This window comes from Tenebrio molitor, chromosome 7 (assembly GCF_963966145.1).
Source record: "Tenebrio molitor chromosome 7, icTenMoli1.1, whole genome shotgun sequence".
Taxonomy (NCBI): domain Eukaryota; kingdom Metazoa; phylum Arthropoda; class Insecta; order Coleoptera; family Tenebrionidae; genus Tenebrio; species Tenebrio molitor.
Window position 1 is genome coordinate 20194820 of NC_091052.1, and position 24032 is coordinate 20218851.

At 32.1% G+C, this 24032-nt stretch overlaps 1 protein-coding gene across 1 annotated transcript; it reads left to right on the forward strand.

Moving 5' to 3' along the window:
- The first annotated feature begins 5665 nt into the window (after window positions 1-5665).
- Window positions 5666-21208, forward strand: Ktl (BTB/POZ domain-containing protein Ktl). The gene is made up of 2 exons (XM_069053661.1): window positions 5666-6012; window positions 15948-21208. Exons 1-2 carry the CDS (start codon window positions 5666-5668, stop codon window positions 16297-16299), a joined length of 699 nt encoding a protein of 232 aa, XP_068909762.1. The 3' UTR covers window positions 16300-21208.
- The last annotated feature ends 2824 nt before the right edge of the window (window positions 21209-24032 follow it).

The following is a 24032-nucleotide window of genomic DNA, read 5'->3' on the forward strand; positions in this document are numbered from 1 at the left end:
TATTGTTTAGCAACGTCATAAGTGCTGCCATCATAATTTCGAAAAATGTAAATGTATTTTTGAACTCACTAACTTCAAAATGACATTTCGCAAACGCAACAGTTAACCGCGAACGTAGATTTCCCGCACTAGTGCTTCAAAATCATCCAAAAAGCATTGACCTTTTTGAGCATTCTGAAAATAATTTGACTTGATAATAATAAAAGTTGGTTTACAAAACGTCATTTCTCCAATTTGGATATTGAAAATTTCGAAATAATGAGAATAAATCGCTATTAATTTGATTGACACTTGGGCAAGCGCCATCTATTCACTAAAGTGGAAACTATTGGGTAATAGTTTAAAAATGCTAATGTTCGTTTCAAAAAATATTGTACAAACCTCGATGCGCGAAGACGTATTCAGCACATTCGCGCAAATGAAGCACGCGCTTCTTCGTCGTTTGTGCCCCAAATAATGCGCTTATGTGCGAAAAATGTCTTCTCGCACTCGGTTCGTAAATAACTATTGTGGGCGAAGTTAATTTACAGCACATGTGCGTAAAGAAGCGTTTACTAATAGCGATTTTCGCTATTTACGAGTATAGTAGCGGTCGTAGGAAAAATAATTTAAAATAGGTAAACGGCTAATATAGCGTGTTCACATTTCGAAGATCATCAAAGAAAGAGCAAAAATTGGCAGATCTACCGTAGAATCGATAGCGTTGACAATCTTGCCCTTGACAACGTTCACTGCAAACGTAACTTAACATTCGCCTTAAAATTTTTCCTGAAAATATGTACTATTCCGGACACGGAAACTTGGCCAATATTTTTTTGACATTTAAAAAAAAAAAAAAAATGTAAACCAATCATTAGCGTCATTAATAAATGACAATTATTAAAAATCACTTTGAAGTTTTTATTCTGACATCAAAAAAGCAAGGAAATGGCATTAGCGAGTCAAAAGTTGGGTTATATTCAATTAAGGCCAGTTCACACATATTTGTCAGTTAAATGTCAGTTATGGCCAAGATTCCATGTCCGGAATAGTACTACTGCGATCAAAAAATTTTGGACACTAATGTCATCGTGCTGTCATACATTCTAAAACGACCCTTATGTATTAATAACCTCAATTTTGAAAATGTGAATGTCAGATTTACCGAGAAAATATTCAAAAAGTTGTAAAAATCAGACAAATGGAATAGAACGAGGTTTTAATTAATAAAAAATATAAAACAAATACCCAAATGTACTCGCATATTAAAAAAAATATATTTTAAACCGGTGTCAAATTGACAACAATTTCATCTTTCATGTGACAGTTTCAATAAAGCATGATTTAGAGTAATTTTTTTAATGTGACAGAAGTTTGATGTCCGAAATTTTATGATCGTAATAGTACTAAGCTACAATAAGCACACTGTGAAAGTACAATTTAATTTAGTTTGAAATTAAGGTACAGTATGTTCAAACAAATCTGGTACAACTTTTTTTAGGTTTTAAATGTGACTTCGAGGAGTTAATTAATTCACATTTTATTTAAAAAAGTATTTTGGCTAAAATGAACAATTCAATGGTCGTTAGTATCGTTCATAAATAACATTGTCCCAGATTTATTTGAACATGACACTACGATAACTATTTCATCTAAAACTACATTTTACTGACAATCTATAATTCAACTATTACGGACGTGAAAAAGTATTGTGTGGGTAGCAGTTTCAGAATGCCGTTGACACACCGTTGCTCTGTCAAAGTTCAAAGTTCAGAGTCTAAGTCAAAGTTTACCTAAACAAAACTAGAGGAGCCGTGCTTGCAAAACATACAGTCGCCGATCAGTATCTCTTGAATATTAGTGGTTCTACTACAAACTTTGGCGTACATTTTAGTTCACCAGAGCAGAACAGGTGTTCACAATAAATAATGGATAAAACAATTTTCTTATCTTCCTATAGTGTGTTTTTTAATCAAAGAAACACGACCTGTTGATTTAAGTTAGCAATAATAAAATTTTACTAAATTTAGGGAATTAATGATTTATGTTGGCTACAACCTGCCAACGCCTGTCATTTTTGATGTCCTTGAAAGTACGCAAACTCGTATTTAAAATTTGAACGTGTTATTCAAAATGCCTCGCAAAGTGAAACATTTATTAAACTCTCAAATTGGTTGTTATTAGTTGTTATTAACATGCTGCGCTATTAATATCTCTACATAACTTCAATTTTTATATTATGAAATTTCTCACCCTAGATCAAAAGTGTACAATGTTGCCAGCTTTATTTTGGGTGTAAATTGCTGTGTTGGTGGTTCTTTGATAAAGAAACAGGCTATAGTCATTATACATATAAAACTAGAAAAACTAAAAGTAAGAACAATCACACAGCTATTCATTCTTCTGACGTTCGAAGACAATAGTATTTACAGCCGGTTAAGGTATAAATCAAAATTCTGAAGGACTGGAATTCTATGGACCAATGGCAGTGTCCAAATAAACACTTTACTCTCTTGACTAGAGGTTGGAAAAGATGCAAAATGCATATTAAGTGCATAGATGCATATTTTCTCTGTTTTTTATAAATGCATATGTAATATAAATTGCTGCATATTCAAGGCGTTTTTGTCTCTTTTTTCCGAAATTTACCAAAGGGATGTTTCCATTTCGTATTTATGCAGGTAGAAGAACGTCTAAATCTTTACAGGTAAACTTAGGTAAATTGCTTCCCAGAACGACAGAGGTAGTTTTTCCAAGAGAAGAGTTTCTTCGAACAAGGGTCGAATTGTCTCGCACTCGAATTTACCCCATGCGGTTAATTATTTCGAAAAATGAGGGTTTTAAGTGCCTTTCACCTAACTGTTTTGTCATTTTCTGGAAAGGTGGAATAACTATCAGATAAATAATTCTCACACTTTGAAATTTTCTTCAGTTCTTACCGTTCATTCAAACGCGTTAGTTTACCAAGAGTGCTAAAATGCCGAAGCAAGTAACAGACAAAAACACCCTACTAAAGAGATGGATCGCCGACAGAAATTACTTGAAAATAATTGACTCGTGTCATATTTTTTGCACCGTCTGTGAAAAAAGGGTAAGTTTACCATTATTTTATACATAATATAATTTTATTGAACAACAATACAAATATTCAGTTATAATACCACGAGTAGTCAAAGATTGTCGAATATTTTTGTGGTGGTAACACGAATTGTCATTCGCTTTATGAACACCATGAGTGCGTAGCACGAATGGTGTTCAAAAGCGTAATGACCATAAGTGATACCATCGGAAAAATATTCTACTATCTTTGACTACGAGTTGTATTCAACAGACTATTCAATGAACCAAATCAATGATCAAAATAAAAATTTTCAAAGCTAGTTCGCAAATCTGCGTTACACATGATTTCATTGTTCAGTTAACTTCGTAAGAAAGTAATAATTTCTTTGAATAAAAATAATAATCAAGGTTTGTTTAAAATATTCACCTCGACCACTAGTGGAATAGTCAGTTATATTTTCACGAGTGGAATATTCGCTGGAATTTTCTGTTGCTAGGCTACGAAAGTACATGTCTGCTCTTTTATTGGTTAATATTTGAAAAATAACAGGTGAATTGAATAGTCTTTAATATTTGTAGTTCCTTTTTATCCAAAAAAAATGGTAATTTTTTATGTTTTTCACAGATTACTTGCGATAAAAAGTTTCAAGTGGATCAACATTTGGGAACTAAAATTCATAAGGAAAAGAAGCAAACCCCCAACACATTGGTTCAACAGTTGTTTACAAATAATCAAGCAGTGAAAAATTCCCCTCAGGAGAATTTCTCTAAGGATCTGACTTACCTGTTCGTGAGTTTAAATATTCCTCTGCACAAAATTGACCACCCGTTGCTTCAACAATTTTTTAAGACTTATTGTCCAGATTCTAAAATTTAGAAACTAAAGGCGATTCATTGCATAAATCTATTTCTATTGTAAATGGAACAAAAGAAAAAATTTCTAAATTAGAGGGGTCAGTTAATGTAAAAAATAAGTTTTGTTCCATTATAGAAAAAAATGTGGGCTTTAAAAAATTAAACGAAATTAGTGAGGTTATAAATGGTAACTTTTCAACTGAGTTAGATTTGGAACCACATTTCATCAGCAAATTTAAATTCGCTCCTATTCGCTCCTATTTTCGACTTACAAATATATTTTAAGTGACCGCAGACAATCTCTAACAGTTGATAATATAGAGAAATATTTAGTAATTTATTGTTTCAATAGGAATAGTGACTAATGTTTATAAATTAAAATTAAATGTATGCATTAATTATTAAATTATTATAACATTAAAGTAATAAAACTGTTGTTAGTTTATATTGTGTATATTAATTACTAATTAATAATTACGTTTAAGTTTGTAAATAAACATATGTAAATATATAAATAACAAGAAACTGTTTTGATTTTTATCGTGTGTGATCAGCGAAAAAGACCAATTAACGGCATATTTCAATGCATAAATGCATATATAAATACATATTTTCTCTCTTTTTAGTGCATACTTGCATGCATATTTTGGCCATTTTTTAGTGCATATTTTCCAACCTCTACTCCTGACCCTGTAAATAATATCTCATACAGCTATAATTCAGGTCAGCTTAAAGAAGATATCCTTGCAATATCTTGCGTTGATAAATCAGTTGAGTAATGAGTATTATTTCTTTTATTACCACTAAATATAGAAGAAAATATGTTAAATTTTAAATTTGAATTTTATAATAAACATTCAAAAGCTCTGCTATTGTATCAAATGACATGAAACGGAACACATCAATCAGTAAAATGAATGTGGAAAAGCAGCAAAACATAAAATATGAAACTGATGAAAGGTATGATTATTTTGAAAAAGGTGCAAATTATGAAATAAAAATCCTCATAATGATCAAATCTATAATACCTGTATTTACAGCTTGTAGAAAACGAATATTTTATCCTTTTTATCATGTTCACTGTATTTACAATTTTACTTTATCACTTATTTTTACTTTTATCATTCTATTTGAGTTTTGCATTGGTATCAGCTATTCAGATTTACTAGTTTTCATCAACCGAATTTTAGGCATAACCGTAAAGATTTTTACTCAAAGAAATCGCTGGCGTCTCTATAAGATTTTGCTCGTAAAAATTCCACTTTCAATCAATAACTGGCAATAATCCTTTGGATGCTACGCAACTACTTTATAGATTTAATACAGATTTCATTTTATTAATAAGATTTCGCCTGCTACAACTTCCACTTCTGTTGCTCTATTGCCTGCCTTTACCAAAAATGATCACGATTTAACAAATTTAAATACCTACCTATATAGTTGTAAGTTTCTATGAATTTAATAGAATAATTCTTATGAACGAAAAATTTTATAAATCTAATAGTATAAGAAACTTTTTAAATCTAAAATAGTCTGTTTCAAGAATTATTTGAGCTGAGGTCGTTATTAATTGAATGTACCTCGCCCTGGTAGCTCTTCGCCTGAATGTCACTCTTGCAAAAACTTCATCCTTCCATAAAAGAATTTAAAACCCCTTCACTGCTATCGTCCTTCCCCGTCCTCCGTCAATGCCCGACCAAGCAGGGAGGGGAGGCTTTTGGTTATCCTGCCTCGCAGAGCCCAGTTTGGGCCACGCAGGCTGTTCGTAACTATGTCGGGGTGCGATTTCCCATCGGTGGTGGAACTGAACATCGGCGGCGTGCTCTACACCACATCTCTCAAAACCCTGACCAGCCACCCCGACTCCCAACTTCACGCCATATTCACAGGTCGCGAACCGATCACCCAGGATGCTAAGGGTCGATACTTCCTAGACCGCGACGGCGTGCTGTTTCGGTACGTGTTGGATTTCTTACGCGACGGGACGGTCGTGCTGCCCGAGTGTTTCAGGGAAAGAGAGCGACTGAGGCGCGAGGCCGAAAAGTATCTTCTTCCAGGTCTGGTGGAGGCCATCTCCAGCGAGAGCAGGAGTAGAGGGCCAGGATCTATTACCGTCGGGTACTTTGTTAGATTTGTGCCAGTGAATGTCACCTACCAAAAAATCAGACTAAATTTAACATTTTGTATTGTTGCTTGCTGCTTAACTAATCACACGCAAAGAAAAAAATTAAATCAATTTTTGTTGCTGATAATGATGATACAAAATATTTTTTTCTTAAACGTTAACTCATTTTTACTAAGAAAACATTTTGAAAATTGTTATGAGATTTATAAAAAATGCTCAAGCAAGTTAAAGAAACGATTTATTTCATTGAAATTTGAACAAGATTTAACTTTTTTCTTAATAAGCATTCCATTTATGTTTACAAAAACTTAAAAGTTCATAGTTTCTAGTTAAGTAGTTTTTATAGAGAAATAAACGGCAATAACTATTTATGCTACATAATAAATATTATATTATCGTTTTCAGTGTGAACGACGTTCTTAGTTCTCATAAATGGCAAAAGTAATGCAGACTATGATCATAATATTTATGTGTACATTTTTAGCAGTCTTTAATGTTCATTAATTCTAACAAAATTTCCAAAAAGTGCCGTTAGTTTGATTTATTATCAATGGTTTTGTCACACATACACCTTTATTATGGATATTGAAGAAAGTTGATGTCTAATGTTTTTTGATATTATAATTTTTATACAAGGTGATACACGAGTAATGATGAGCACGACGGAATTCAAAATGCAACCCAAAATACATTTGGAAGGTAAAGCTGGATATTTACCGTAGGTATATACGTTGCAAATGTATTGTGGGTTGCATTTTCAATTCTGTCGAGCTCATTATTACTCGTGAATCACCTTGTATATAAAATTGTATCTTATTTATGTACTGTAAGGTTGAGAAAACCTTCTTTATGACTTAAGTTGACTGTTTAGAACTTAAAAGTACTAAATAAACAGCTTTATTGATGTACAAAATTAATTAAATATACTTAATACTTTTTACAATTACAGAACAAGTTGGACTTTACCTACGTAGATAAAGGGTAAAGAGTTGAAGTGGAAATATTTTCTAAATAGATTCTAAAATTTCGGAATACGTACATTTGGTTCCACCTCACCAGCGATTACAGGTTACACATTTCAGAAATATTACTTCCATAACCCTTACCTAGCAGTTTAAATTAGAAATTGATTCAAAAAAATATTTCACTTCATTTTTAAATTCTACTGTGACTAAAGTAAATGTAATTGAAGTTTTTTTTTATAATACCGTGAGATCACATAAATTTATAATTAGAGTGGGCTATGACTTTTAAATTAGATTGGCAACACTGTTGACAACTTGATTTGAATTGTCAAAGTGACGCTTCAAAATTCAATACAAAATATGAAACTGTGAGTTAACAGTTGTATCAAAGCCGGGGGAGAACACTTTGAACATTTTCTATGATTGTCAATAAAACTGTATTATTATTTACTGCTTCATTTCTTTTAAATTAAAACGATTGAACATGAGAACCATAAACGTAAACAGTGTTGCCAATCTAATTTAAATGTCATATCCTACTTTCATTATAAATTTAAATGATCTCACGGTATTATAAAGTAAAAAATACATTCAGATCAAGTCCCATGAAGGATTCTTTGCAAAGCCAACGTTCAGAATTGTTTGTGAAAACAAATCATTCGGGAATATATTCAACACACATTTGTCTATGAAACAAAATATCTTTTAGTATAGCGAGAATTTTATCACCGACATGGAGGGACGACAGTTGTGAACCGTTCCTCTTTCCTATTAGATAGTCGTCTTGTGTTTATTTATTATAATTACATCTAACAAAACTGAATATCATAAATAAGGTGTAAGTTAACAATCTACATATTTTTACAAGCTTTTTTCTTGTTGAAAAGTATAAGTGTATAATTTAATTTTAAACAATTTATTTTCTATAAAATTTGATCATAAAAGTAAAATTACTTTGTACAAAATGCAACTAAGCAATTGCTTTTATAACCATCCTTTGAATTTCATTAAGATTCAATTCATGCAAGTCAAACAAATTATCAAAGTAAACAAGAAACGGTGTTGAACGATAACAATAACGATTTAAGTTGAAAATAAGAAAATACGAATAAATTACTGCATTATTTTAAAAGTATTAATGATTAAAAAAAAATACAAAAAGATTATTGAGCTGTTACATTTTTTACCAAATTCAGAAATATTATCGCGTTTGTATCGAACGATCAATTTATCATCCATGGATTTGAATCTGTATGACTTTGTAATTGATATGCTTAATTGTGGGATCTGTCAATTTACTTCTTTAAATTGATTTGGTTTTCGTCATATCCTGGGTATACAACTAAATTCGTTGTAACTTTAACCCCCCTTGCAATAGTTTACAAGAAATGTCAACTGTGAAGACCTAACTTGTATTTCGCGCTGTGTTTATTAGAACGTGGAGTTCAAGTAAGGACATACGTGTTCGGATTCATAGAAAACTCGATTACAAATTAATTTGATCGCTCGATACAAAGTGTCTATAAAAGAACGTATATCAAGAGTCCTGTGGAATTCGAATATGTATGTCTGTTTTTTAATTTAAAAAAACACGACTTGTTGATTTAGGTTTGCAATAATTAAATTTTACTAAATTTAGGGAATTTAATGATATCTATTGGCTATACCAGCCAAAGTCATTTTTAATGTCCTTGAAAGTAAGTAAACTCGTATTTAAAATTTGAACGTGTTATTAAAAATACCTCGCAAAGTGAGACATTTATTAAACTCTCAAATTAGTTGTTATTAGTTGTTATTAACTTTATTAACATACTGCGCTGCTATTATCTCTACCTAACCTCAAATTTTAGTGATGACATTTTTCACCCTAGGTCAAAAGTGTACAATGTTGCCAAATCTATTTTAGGTGTAAATTGCGGTGTTGTGGTTCTTTGATAAAAAAAAAACAGGCCATATAAATGTATTTGATTTTTGTTGTTCTGTACATATCTTATTGTGGTACAAAATATCGGGTGTTTTTTAAAATTTCACCTCGTAGTAGGTGTTGAAGAGTCGAACAATTCCACAGGACTCTTGATATAGGTACGTTCTTTTATAGACACGTTGTACATTTATTGAAACACAATTAAAATAATTGTGTTTTAATACTAGTATTAATTTTTTGATTTTGTGTCAAAAATTTTTCTTATAATAAGAAAATGTACAACTTAACGTTGTTTTTTCGGGTTTCCCCAATTTCACATACGGTCACAATTTTTAATATTTCTGAAAACACAAAATATATCATTTTATTTAACATTCTGACCAGACATTTGTACATTCTGACCAAACAAATCTTATCAATTTTAACTATCCAACGTACGTGAAATTTGCTAACTGCAAACTGTTAAAGTATAGAACTTATCCCATAAGTCAAAACCACATTTTTAATTTAAAATTCAGAACACTTACAGTATTGTATACAGTTGCACTGAGTGGTTCCCCTTCGATCAATAAGTTAATCTTGTCTGCATAATTATGTTGTAACCTATTCTGGTTACATGTTCAACTAGATCGTTAAATAAATAACTTGCTTTTTGGGATTTATTGTGCTGGACTCGGCGTTTTAATTATTATTTCTGGTCTAACTTTAGGATTCTCCTTATTATATCTGAACCAATTGATTTGGATCTTCGGTTATAAGCTATTGTTCTAAAAACGTCTGCTAGTAGATTTGGGCATAGATTAATAATCCTATCACTTTAAACGATTAGCAATAGAATATCTAATACCTAATATCAATATTCATTACTATGCTAATCTGTACCTACCTATCCTGAGAATTGCACCCTAGTTCTAAAATTTCAAGTGACAATATATTCTCTGTGACATCTACATCATACTCTGTTCAAAAATCTAAGAAAAACTGATACAAATGCTCAACTGCCTTTATGATCAGTTTATAAATTTTTATTTAAGGAAGGCATTTTAAATTTATTTCATTGTGCTGTTCAGCAATATGTTATTGTTCAATAAATAACTTCAGGGTGAAGAATCAGATTAAAAACTAATTACATAATATATACAAACAAGGTAACGTCCCGCATTTGACTTTTTTAAAGAAAAAAATAAAACTATAATTAATAAACTTAATAAGCCCGACGGAATTGAAAATGCAACGCACAATACATTTGGAAGGTAAAACTGGATATTTATCACGTCCATATCCAGCTTTACGTTCCAAATAAATATTTTTCGTCGGGCACATTATTACTCGAGAATCACCTTGTATATAAATAAAATAAAAGATAACTTATGTAAAAGCTTGAGTCACGATTGTACCTCCTGAAAAAATTTCAGCATAATCCCCCCATGTGAAATATTCGTTACTTTAGGAAAATAGTATAAGTATTATTCAATGAGCCGATAATGATGGCTATTACTCGTGAGGATGATTTTGTGTCACGAGCCGAAGGCAAGTGGCGTAATTCATCCGAGCGAGTAATAGCCATTATACGACCATGAAGAGGAATTGATAAATAAGTTTCATTATTAGACAAACTGAAATTATTACTTTGTGTAGATACTATCCCATTGCATTAAAGTTGCTACGATATTTGCAGTGAGTTTTGAAATTATTATTCATCTGCCCATGGGTAATGAATCCTGTTATCCAATGAAAAACACTTTAATAATTACAATATTATTCAATAGCAGTAGAAAAGGTTTTTTTGTTCGACGAACCCCTTATAAAGGCTCCAAATCGCTCGTTTTGACAAGTTGTGACATTTATCAAAATCCGTTCACACAGGAGAAAATTCTCAAATTCTGACAGTCGAACAAAAAAAAAATCTTTTTTGTACTCATTTACTCCGTCATCATTGCGGAATGATTCTGATTTTTAGTTCAACAAGGACGCTTTTTTTTGGGAATACATAGAAAGTATTGTAAATATCTTGCAAATTACTTGTTATTATGAATTGCAGCCATGGAAATGCAACTCGTGAAAATGTATTCTATAATTAGAAATTCATTTAACATAATACTCTCAGGTTTCTGTCTGTCCAGTCAAATGAAAATCACAATTTTCAAGTAATTGTTAGTGTAATTTTTCTGTAGTTACACGAAACATGACAACCGTCTAACATTTTCAATCATCTTCAGGCAGCAAACTGTATTTATTAAACTTAATTTATTGCGATTTTTTTTTTATCTTCTCCCTACAGAAAGCTCCATTTCTGTCGTTTTCACTATAACTTATCTATCGTAAAGAATCACATCATGGACCAAATCAGTGTTTTCTAATGTCGTTGATAAATGGTTTTCCATTTGTCAAATAACTCCTAAGTACTAAGGAATAATCAATGGTGAACCAGTATTATATACGTACAATTTTTTAAAACGTTTTTGGTTACAGGTTGCACAAACTAACATTTGTGTTGTAGATGACACAAAAATTTGCGATTATGATAAATACCTTATCTCCCGAAAATAAAGTTATTAATAAAATTGACGCCCCAGCACCTGTTTATTTATGAAAAAATAAATAAAACCAGATTATGTAATACTAAAATAAACTATAAATGGAAATATGTTTAAGGAATCGGAAATAGTCTTAATATAAAGTTCAATATAGCAAAAAAATATAGAGCCGCACAATTCCACAGGACTCTTGATATATATTCTTTTATAGACACTTTGTATCGAGCGATCCATTGAATTTGTTATTAAAGTTGGCGCTGAAACTGAAGCCGTAAGTCTTTTTGAATCGATACACTTATTTAGTTATTTGTGTATAAATTAATGTTACAAAATGCTATTAGTGGAGTCAAACGAAGGACCCGTTTGTGCTTAGAACAAAATGGTGAACACTTTCAGCATCTGTTGTAACATTGTTTAATAAAATATACATTACCATTGTAATTTTTCTCTTAATCCCTCGAATCCTTAATTCGCCATTTTCTGTTTTACAATTGTCACTAAATGTGACGTTTGCCGCGATAGTTCAAAATTAGACATGCGTTGACAATTCCAGCGCCAACTCTAATAACAAATTCAATGGATCGCACGATATTATAATAGGATGCTCGTATTATCAAAAACTGTCTACAATAAATGTGTCGTAAATGTTTCTTTTTCTTTTTATTATAATTAGAAAATTCTGCTTAAAGTAGGTTAAACAACGTGAGAATTAGGACACAACAAAAGTTTGTATCACACAATGTGATACAAACATATTGATATATCTTTTAAAATCTCAAAGGACTTCAGGACACGGTGATACAGGATCGTTTAATTTATTGGTAACCCACTTTTTCCTTCTTAAAATGTTATAAATCATAAAATCCTTTCGACTATAACAGTAAAAGTTAAGATTGTTTTATAAAATGTATTATAATAAATTTTTATTCTTAACCCTCCACCACCCGGCGGCACGGCAATTTTGCCGGAGTACATACACTATTACGGATAATACTATCAAGTAATTGTGCAATGCTTATCAACATAATTACCGGCGTCTCGCCTCCACATTTTGACTTTTTTGTGTTTTATGTTCTGTGTCAATGTTAAGGAATTTCCTCACGATATGACATGAGTACGTATAATAATATACCTTTTTGAATTTCAACCACCAATGTGTTCTCTAAGTCCAAAATTTTTTATTTTTTAAAAAGAGATTGCGGTACTATTCCCGTTGCTGAAATTATAAGTGGTAAAATCGAAATTTTTTCTAAACACTAAAGATTTCTCATAGCAACGGCGAGTTCTAAATATTTATTAATTTTTGTGTTATGCAGGGTGACTGACGAAAAACCTTTGATGCTGTATCTTGCTTATTTTTTATCCGATTTGAATAAATGATACATTAAATGAAATAATTTTGAAAAGACTTGAATACCAACTAAATAAAAAAAATATATTGCCTCCAGTTTTTGACAGATTAACTTCAGCTTATTTTTTTCAAATAGCACTGTACATTTTTTTATTCAGTATTGTAGAGATTTGTCTTCCTAATATAAAAATCCAAAGAACTATACCCATTCATTAAACAAAAATCAAGAAATTAAAGAGTAAATGTACAAAATTTAAAAATCAAGTGACCAAAATAAACAAGAGAGAAGTTTGTTCTAAATGCTCGAAATGACTAAGTAAGCTCTGAGTATTCATTTGTCAAAACAGTTTGATAATAATAATGTTGCTGTGGAAGAAAATTTCCAAAGACGATTTAGTGTTAACGTGTGGTGTGGCATTTTTGGAGATAGAATGGACTAGTGAGGCCCTTTTTTATTGATAGCAGTCTCAATCAAACAAAATATCATATTATTTGTTATCAAACGAAATAAGCAATTTTCTGGATGAGATACCATTAGCAGTGTTGAAAAGAGTCGTATTTCATCAGCACGGCGCCGTACCACATAATGCACGCATGAATTTTGTATTTTTTTCCAACATCGATTATGAAAATGATACTTTCATCACTCAATTTAGTGAGGAAAATAGGCGTTTGCATCACTAGTGAGGAAAATTTATTTAACAATCTACTACATTAACAATCTACTATATAAAATTTTAAAACACTGTTATTTGCATTAATTGAAACTCCAAATCCGGAAAATTAAAAAAATAGGGGAGTAAAATAATTATAAAGCAATTTAAAATTGAGATTCATTTTCATAAGCGATGTTGGAAAAAATAGTAAGTATACACAATTCGTGATCACTCGCTGGCGCTCGAGAGTATATAATGTATCATCGAAAAATCAGGCACTTTCATCACTTATAGTGTAATATACTATTAAATCATTTAAATCATTTTGGTGAACGACGAATGAATGCTCATGGAGCTATTCGATGGCCCGCTAGATCTCCAGATTTGAATCCATTGGATTTCTTTATATTCATTCGAAACTTTCGAGACAATGTTTATTTGACCCCATCAGGTACCCAAAAAAAGTTAAGAAAAAAGATAATGCGAGTATGTCAGGAAAAACCCGGAAATTTTAACTGAATGCAAAGGTGGGCATTTCTAGAAGGTATCGACAGTGTCTGCAACAGCAGTGAGGAAATTTTGAGCAACTAGAATAGATTTTGTATTGTTTACAAATTTGATTACTTGATTTTTGATTTTAAATTAAACCAGAACAAATCTGGCGCTGAGGGCAGTATTTCTCCACCGACTTCACAGACTCCTTTCAAGTTGTTAACCACACATACTAAATTACGTTAAAATCACTTATTTGATCGGTTTAGGCCCTATACGTGATGTTTGATGCGCTGAAAACTTGTTTTAATTTATTTTTCCCAAATTCCCTTTTTCGAGGTTTTCGGTTAGATGCCACTTTTGAGAGAAGCATTGGACCTGCAGCTGCCCATCAGATCTCAGTTTAAAGCTAAATAAATACGCTTCAAGTTCATTGCTCTTGACTTTTCTCATGGGGCGATTATTTTTGACCATATTTAATAAAAAAAGAGAAATAAACAAAAAAAATTTACTTCTTGGAAAAAATACCCAATTTTTGAAGAGCTGTATCTCGGAAACTGCTGGACGCACAAAGTTTACTTAGGACTCAAACTGAAGTGAATTTAATCTGTTTAAAAAACATAACTTCAACTTTTTCCGTTAGACTCATATCTTAAGAGATATTGAGCAAAAACTGAAAATAGTGCTAAAATTTTCCTGTTCTTCGGCTACCACGCAGCGCGCACAAGTCTTCCGAAGTTGCAAATTTGGTTCTTTACTCTTGGCTTAGGTCCAAAGAACATATTACAAAATCAGAACTACATGACCTTTTGCAAGGTCGAATGTTTATATTGACTGGACTAGTATTATACAACTAAAATATTGTAAAAATTAGTCATGTCATAAGACTTGTGTTAATTTTTTTTTGCACGGAAGTGTACAATTGCGGCCACGGAATTTTGGCCATCACTTTCATGTCAATTAAAAAAAAAACTGATATAGTCCATGCTTTATTGTCATTATGATTGACTTTTGGAATTGACATCCAAAAATTTGTCAATGTCATACTTCATTCATAGTTGCGAACATACTACCAATACCCTATTTCAATAAAGTGCAGAGAGTATCCCTGTTCCAAAATTGCACGAAATGAGGAAGCGCGTTTTCTTGCAAGTCAGTCAGCATTAAAATGACAAGCCTTGTAATAGTAGAAAGTGAGGTTACGAATAAGTAAGGGCCGTTTTACATCTCATGTCAATGGAATGACAAGTGACGGCCTAAATTCCGTGGCCGTTATTGTACTATTCCGGACACGGAATCTTGGCCACAACTGACATTTAACTGACAAATATGTGTGAACTGGCCTTTATTGAATATAACCCAACTTTTGTCTCGATAATGCAATTTTCCTGCTTTTCTGATGTCACAAGAACAACTTCAAAGTGATTTTAATAATTGTCATTTATTAATGACACTAATGATTGGTTTACATCATTTTTTTTTTAGAAATGTCTAAAAAATGTTGGCCAAGATTCCGTGTCCGGAATAGTAAGTACTTACCTTCATGAGCTGTAAAACTACAGATGTAAAAAGTTACATATTCGGCGAATAAGAAGTGGCATGAATGATTTCTTTTGCAAAAAAAAAAAACAGTTTTTAAAAACTAACCAATAAGAGTTATAAGACAAATTTTCTAGGTCGCCAATAATTTGATAATAAACCAGCTTAATTGTACTATTTCCTTAAAAAAAAAAAAAGAATGCATTTTCATATTCATAAATTCATTGTTTAGCGCAATTTTTTTTCAGGAAATGGTATGCCAAAATATCCCTCATGTATATTAATCTGCGAATAATTCCCTCTCGTGCACATTCGCGCACTCCACAAAATTATTGACAAGTTGACATACACTGGGGATATTGTTATTGATGATGTGTTTAAAATCATCCTAAAATTTAGTATTTTGAACTTTTATAAAGTAGACATTTTCCACCAATCAACAATAATCTTTCATATTCCAACAGATACAGAGGCAGCTTCCAATTTGGCAAGGACGGTCTCGCGGAAGTAAAATTCCGCAAACTGTCTCGAATTTTAGTCTGCGGGAGGGTGTCACTGTGTCGTGACGTTTTCGGCGAGACCCTCAACGAGAGTCGAGATCCAGATCACGGCCAATCAGAACGGTACACCTCCAGGTTCTTCCTCAAACACTCCTTCCTGGAGCAGGCTTTTGATATGCTGATAGAGCAAGGCTTCAAGTTGGCGGGAAGTTGTGGATCTGGAACAGCCGGAAATGCGGCGGAGCCCAAACCCGGAGTCGATGCTGAAGAGAATCGTTGGAATCATTACAATGAGTTTGTGTTTGTGCGAGAGTAACTTTGACCATTTGAACTTTATTCGAATCCCTTCATATCGCATTTATTCAAATTATTACTGAGTAATCATAGAATCATGGTTAGATAGGAAATATATAGTGTTTTTATTTTCGTGGAAATATAAACTTTTGTGCTGCAGCTTTTCAACGGATACGTTCACTTGAAGTTCATTAATCTGGTTTAGTTCATTCCTTCATGGAAGTAACTCAAATACAAAATAGAATAGTTGTAAATGCATAGAGGGAACAAATTGGCAAAATGAACAAACATTAGTAATGAAAGTTGTTCCACCAGAAGAACATTACTAAAGAAGATGCAAAAAATAGCAATCATATTAAAAATATTTTCAAATATTTTTAAAAACTGATTCAAACATCAGATCTGTTTTCTTCATAAAATATATTTTTTAAATAACAAATTAAGAAAGCAGTTTATCCATTTATTAATCTGTTAAGCTTTTTAAACTTTATTCAATGTTAAATATGTTTTACAGGTATCTTGGGATTAAAATTTTTACTTCATAATTTAAGAACAAATGAAAAATCTATCTTTAAATAAATCAAACATTTTAATGTAATACAATCCCAAGTAACCATAAATTTGCAATTTATTGTTATTTTATTGGGGAAAATTGAATATAGAGTGTAATTCACGAGTAATAATGAGCCTAACGAAATTTGTGATGCAGCCAACATTACATTTGCACCGAATATGTGGATTTAAAAAATATATCTATATATTAATTTTATACATAGTCAACATGCCCGAAATTACATTTTTTGTCAAATTTAATCAAAATCATTACGGGGAATAATCAATAAAAACACAAACTTAAAAAAATAAAAAAACTATGGGGACGTGTATTGTTGGTTGCATCACAAATTTTGCTAGGCTCATTATTACTCGTGAATGACCTTATATTACTGTGTAATTGCATTATTTTTATTTTTTGTAAGTGTACCAATATGGGAGCAAGGTAGTTAGGAATGATCATAAATCAATACCAAAAAATACTTGAAGTGATCACGATCAAGCGCGAACAAACACTACAGAGCACATCTAAATAAGGGGAGTAACAATTTATATCCTGTCGATATAAATAAAATCTTTGCATGAGCTATAATATAGCATTTAGAATCAGCAGTACCATATTTGTACTTTGTAAAATATTTAGTTTAAAGGAAACGTCTGCATATCATCTGCATAAAATCTTTTAGATTACGCTCTTAATCTCAAAAAGAATACTTGATATAAGCAATTCTTACCAAAGAAAGACTGAATATATTATTATGATGATACTTGTTTAAATTCAAATTGCCTGTGCCATCACTTCTAAAGTGAATAAAACAAACTCACAGGAGTATAAACAACCAAAACCTTTTTATATACTGACAGGACGGACCGTTGCCAGCCATGTTATTGGGTATAATTCGTGCTGCTTTATGTTTGTTTGTCATGTCTGAACGCACCTTAACTCTAAGTTTGATCATAAAGCTTCAATAAGTGAATAATCGGAAAAGATCTGACTGTAGAATGCAAATATCCTCAAGCTGGACCCAACTAGTTTGATGTATTCTTGATTTAAGGTTTTTAACCTTTTTGCAAACTAATATAATTAATTATATAAGACTAATCCATTTTAACAATAGAGTTCATTAATTGAAAACATTGAAAAATTAATATACACAGTGTATCTAAAATGTGTGTTAATTTCAACACGTAACAGAGCTTGTCAAATGAAACGTTTTTTCTATTTAAATTTTTTACGAAAAGTCGTTACAAACCGATTTAAAATTTGGAATAAATTAGCCATCAAAATGTATATGTACTCGTTTAAAAATCTTGGAAAACTTCCTTTTGCGAATTTTGCGAAATGTTATAGAGAAATTGCCGAGTTCTTCCACTGGTTAAAATTAACACAGGTATTTCAGATACACCCTGTATAGTGTACCTTATTACATTTGCAAAACAGATGTTGGCGTAATGTTAAAAATAAGAAACTTGGTATTTGTGAATACTTACTTATTGTTTAATTTTCAGTAAGCCAAGCCATTACACGCAGTGAACATTAGTTTCATATGTATAAGTTAGACTTTCCAGCAGTAAAGAGTGAACAAACAGATCTAAAACATTTGTGTTTTATCCGTGAAAAATAAATTTAGCAGAAACACCTTTTTTAATGTAATTTGTTCCCTAAAAGATTTGTTTGAGGATCTTGTTAAAGCTCTTCAACATGAGGGTCGAAAGAAGTCGAATATGCTCGCGGTTTCGAAATTCTTGCTTTGTTTTAACTGCAGCGCAAAAAAATTGGTTTAGTGCTTCTTAAGTTGTCTTAAGCTGTTGTATTATAAAAAAATATATATAATTTTCCTGGGTTGATAAACGTTGAACTAATAAACCATTATTTTCAACTTGTTTTTAATAAGTTCATTATGAACGAAGTCGCTGCATTCGCTCGTAAATTATCTCTAACTGAAATAATTTATTGTGACATTTTTATCGTTTTCTTTGGGGAAATACCACTTGGTATATTTATTTGCTAATGTTGTCAGCCGGACATAATTCACTGCAAAATTTATTAATTTTCTAAAAATATCGCCAGCTTAGATTATTTCCGCCAAACAAAAAAATTCTCTGTTCTATCAGGTGTTGAAATTCTTCTCCTTGTTATGGGAAACATCAACTGAAATATCGGGCTTATCGGGCCTTTATAATATGTAATAAAAATAAAAATGAATTTTATACCGTTTTGTTACCTGTAAGTATATAGGTGAATAATCTTTTACTGTTTTTGTTTTATAAAATAGCCCCTTTCTAAGACATTAAATGCCAATAAAATTACAAATTTTGCAAATTAAAAAAATAGCATTGATTTTCTTAAATTACCACTTCAGTATTGTATAGGTGTTGGGTTTTGTCATGGGCTATGAGTCATATCTGCGCAAACGACGAATATCGGTCTCAAGTAGCCGCTACAAACCGACCGGAAAACATCGTCATTCGTTACGTTAGTGTCGTCTCTCTCTCCTCTATTTGCATGTAAAGTAGTCGACGTTTTCAGTTTTCATTTATAGATTTTTCACTGGTTTATCGCTCCGCCTTCGCACCCCATGAGAGAATCCAATACCTCTACTACGAAATTTCGAATTATATTCAAAAACATTCACACCTTAGGAAAAAATTAAGAGTAGACGAGAAGGAGAGAAATATTTTGGAAACTTTCTATTACAACTAAATTCATATTTAAAGAGATTATCAGATAAGTCACAATTCAATATCTTGTATAAAAGGCCAAAATTTAATTTTTCTGATAACTTATAGATTATCTTGTTTCTGCGTAGATGAAAAAAAAAACTATTTGTATTTAAATGTACAATTTAGATGTTGTTGACAAAATGAAATGCTGAAAATATGAGATACACGTCAACGATAAAACTGAAAGTCGTTTTCGACATGATGTTCGTTCGAATAATATTCTGATTATATTTACCATGGCGAGAGACTTCCACTGAAGCAAACATGTATTTACATAATAAAATTTATTGTCACAACGATGACCAGAAGTACATTTTAACAATCACTAATGTTAAAAAACATATTATAGTATGATAATAATTAGCAGTAGTGTGCCAAAACATAAATTACCATTTCGTCGCCGGATTTATGGAAACTTTTTTGACTGAAATCCAATGTATGATAAAGTAAAGAGAAAACTTCAAACAGAAGCGCTGAGATGCAGCAGTTGAGTTTGCAACTGCTTGTTATTAAATTATCAAGTTCATCAGCGAGTTGAGTTGCTCAAGTTATGTAAGATGCGAATATAAAATCAGTTTTATTTTTTTTATGTAGGCATGTCTTTGTGACTTGTTGCTTGTTGTCAGAGATGAGAAATGTAGGAAACAACCTGATTCACGTATCCCGATCAATTCTCATGGTTTATATTTCCATCGAATACGTAAAATTTTTATTGACATTGTATATAAGAGCAATTGAAATGTTTCAAATGACTTTAAAATATGGGAGCAAATCACTCTGTACAGTGACCCTAGAAGTATTCCTTCCGTTTATTTGTTAGTGAACATTTCAAATCCGTTTCAACCCAAAATACCGATCAAAACGAAAACATTAACAAAGAAATACAAAATAGGTACTTGTCAGGTGGCGGTATTTGTATCGGAAATAAAACTGATCGAGGGTCATCCTTTATCACGTCGTGCGTTTTATTGAATTGCTGATGAACCTAATCAAATTAAACACAATTAACCCGAATCAATGATTATAATTATCGGCAGATTACAACCGAGCCCTGCAATATTTAAAATTGCCTTGGATAAACAGAAACCCTCAAAATAAACAGCACGTGTTTGTTCAAATTTTGAAACGTGCTGTATCTCCGGCTGTTATTGATTCGTTGCGATTTTTGTCTTTGTTGGCCTAGACGTGCAGCCCTGAGAGTCCTCTCAGTGTGGTGGTGTTTCAAGAGTCACACAATTACGAATAACGAACAAAAAAAAAACCTCGACAGTTTACGTAAACGTGATTTGATTCCATTGTTTTACTTAACGTTAATATCAACTGTACTAACACCCTGGAAGCGGGGGTCTTCAAGACAAGTGATATTTTAACTTAATTATGTACACTTTAAATTGATCTAGAGGTAGTTTTTGTCCTTGGTATGCTTGCGTTTATACCAGTAATGAATTATTGACATTATTTCAATAAGACGGTTTGTTTACGCGACATGAATTAATTCGTTTTAATTTGTGGTATAAGCGTACACATATCATTACATTGATGAGTTTGTAAAAATTATTGTCCCAGTGTTTTATTTTTAGGAATTGATTTTAATGATAGTGAGAATGTACCTTTCAAATATAGTTAAAGAGAATAAAGAAAATTATTTTACTCGAGATATAACCGGACAACCCCTTTTATTTCAGAAATAAATGACATGTCAAGTCATATCTCCTCTACGTTGGGGTAAGTAAGTCAGATTGACAAAATTAACTCTGCTCAGCGGAAAAACACACAATTACACAAATTTTACAATCAAAAGTGATAAACCAACGTTATCTTAATGTAACAATAAAAATACAGCGAGTAAAACAAAGCTAAACGAAACTGTGCTGCTTGTCAGGTGTAATTTAATTAAAAGATTATGGTGTTAGATGAGGAAGCTTGACATTATCTCAACGTGTGTATGAATAATAAAGTTACACGTGAGCAGTAACTAGATGATTAAAAATTCATATCTTTTATACTGGCGATGGTTAAAACGTTAAATTGAGTTATGCATTTTAAAATAAGCGAAATGTTCTCGACGTTTCGCACTTTGTTGAATAAATTATTCAACACTTAAGAATTAATACAGTTGATTTTCTGATAGAAACAAATAACATTGTTATCATAATTTTTTGAATGGAGGATATCAAGTATCATATTTCAAAGCTGATGAAACTGGTTATTGCTAATTAGACGCTAGTTAGTCCACCAACTCCTGTTACAGTATTTTGTAAGTAACGTCTAACTTGATTATGTATCACTCAGCTTGTAGCGAAAACTTCAGCAATGGTCGTTAAGTGGATGTGATAAAATCATATACCTCAGTCATTTAAGTCCACTGACTACGCTTTTATTGTTAGTTACTAAACTATCGGTTTTTCTCGAATTCGTTTTTAAACAAAACTTTAAGTTTGTTTTTATTATACACATTACACAAGTCCTTGTTACAAAAGCAAAGTTGATGGGGAATATCAGATTTATTTTTTCTTATACAGGGTCATTATAAATGATTGTCTCATCGCAGTAGGCGTTGGTGACGTAGTTGAATGTGCCGCAAGCTTCATAACATGAGTGAGACTAGTATCGCTGATAGGGGGCGCTACCGGCGGTCTGTCTACTAGTTTGTCTAACGTTGCGAGTGTAGCGGCACATCCAAAATGTGTGTGGGTTCTCAACGCCAACTACGATGGGACAATCATTTATAATGACCCTGTACCTACTCATAATAACCGAGGAACAAAGAATAAATTAAAATTTGTTAAGTACATAGTGCAAACGAAATTCTTCTGTATTTTGCGTGCACTAAGTTTTCTAAACGTTTCAGCCTTGTCTAAAATTTTAATTGGAAGACCTGCGTTTGACAAAGTTTCTTTCCCAAACCCAAACTATTGGCGAAGTCTTATAAGAGTTTCAGAGAGTTTTTCTTCATTGCAAAGAAATCTAAATGCCGTTCCATATGTAGCGTATGATCAGTATCGACTGTCAGCGAGTACCATCGGTCCTGATTGTCAGTCCTGGACACATGTGATGAGCAGGGTCAGGTTATCAAAGAGTGTCTTCGCGACAAGCAAGTCTCCGTTACCACCGTTCACCGTTGACTAACTAAATGAAGTACACAATGGAAAAGCAGTAATTATGGATCCATCCTTGTGAGAGCAAGGTATCTTCGTCACCTTCGTCACATTATATTCCATTTTGAGAGAAGCCAAATAGTTATTTGTACATCAAGGATGCGAAATCGTACTTTGACGAACCGAGAGAAAATTTGTCGTCAAGGCCGCTTTGCGGCCGAGACAAGACAATCTCGAGGTCGTCAAAGGATTTCGTAGCCAAGGTGTACACAACATTTTGTGTGCAACCCGAAAATTTGTAATTATAAAATGAACAAGTAAAATTTCCTTCACTGTCAATAAAAACAAAGTCGGCCTACATGTCGCCATGTCGCTATGGAAACGACATAAATAAAACCTCAATTTTTATACGACGAGATTTTTCACCCTATGTCAAAAGTGTATAATGTTGTCAGCTTTATTTTGGGTGTAAATTGCGGTGTTGTGGTTCTTTGATTCAAAAATAGACTATATGTAGCGGTTATTATTATAAAATTTGTTTCACAGTCTAGGACTGGTTTACAAATCTATGAGGGGCATGATGACCATCTCAATAGACCGGGACCAATGACTTAACCTGACTTCCGAATTACGAGATAGAATACAGCCTTTTCTTTTTAATTTCGCCCTGGGTCGGAATCGAACCCGCGACCCTCGCCTCCCTGAGCGGTAACGGACTCCCTTAGGCTATACAGGGTGTTTTCGAAGTTGAGGCGTTCCTTTTAACATGTTTTATAGTATGCGTTGTTCTAAAGAGTTTTAGACAAAATCACCTTAGTAAAATGTGTACGACAATGAAGATACAATAAGTTATTTTTTTTGAAATTTTTGAAACCGGTCAAATTTGCGTTGATTTGTTAGAAATTAGAATTTCGATTGGGCGGTAAAACTTGAATCACCCTGTATGTATATACCGTTGATTTTTATACAATCTTGTCGCTGTTGATTTCACGTCAAATAAGTACCTATCTTTCAAAAGATGTATCCGGTTGCAGTATTGCAAACAGCCGAGTAGCGAAATGCTCTTAATTGTATTGCCAACTTAAACAATCCTTTTTGATCACAGGTATTATAATTTAAACGCAGTCATTTATTAAAAAAAAAAATTCATGACTATACTAAGAATTTTGTGCAGTCAAATGTCATTAATGTACGGTTGGTGGACAAAAAAAACTGGGACACTTAAAATTTCTTACATTTGTATCAAGCTTTTAATTGTCAAGATAAAGTCAAAATAAAACTGGCTTTCACAATCACTGTTGACAGTTATTTTGTCAGCTGTAATGCCGAATCTTACTGAATTCCAAAAACACGTAATTAGACAACGCCCGGATGGAGGGTT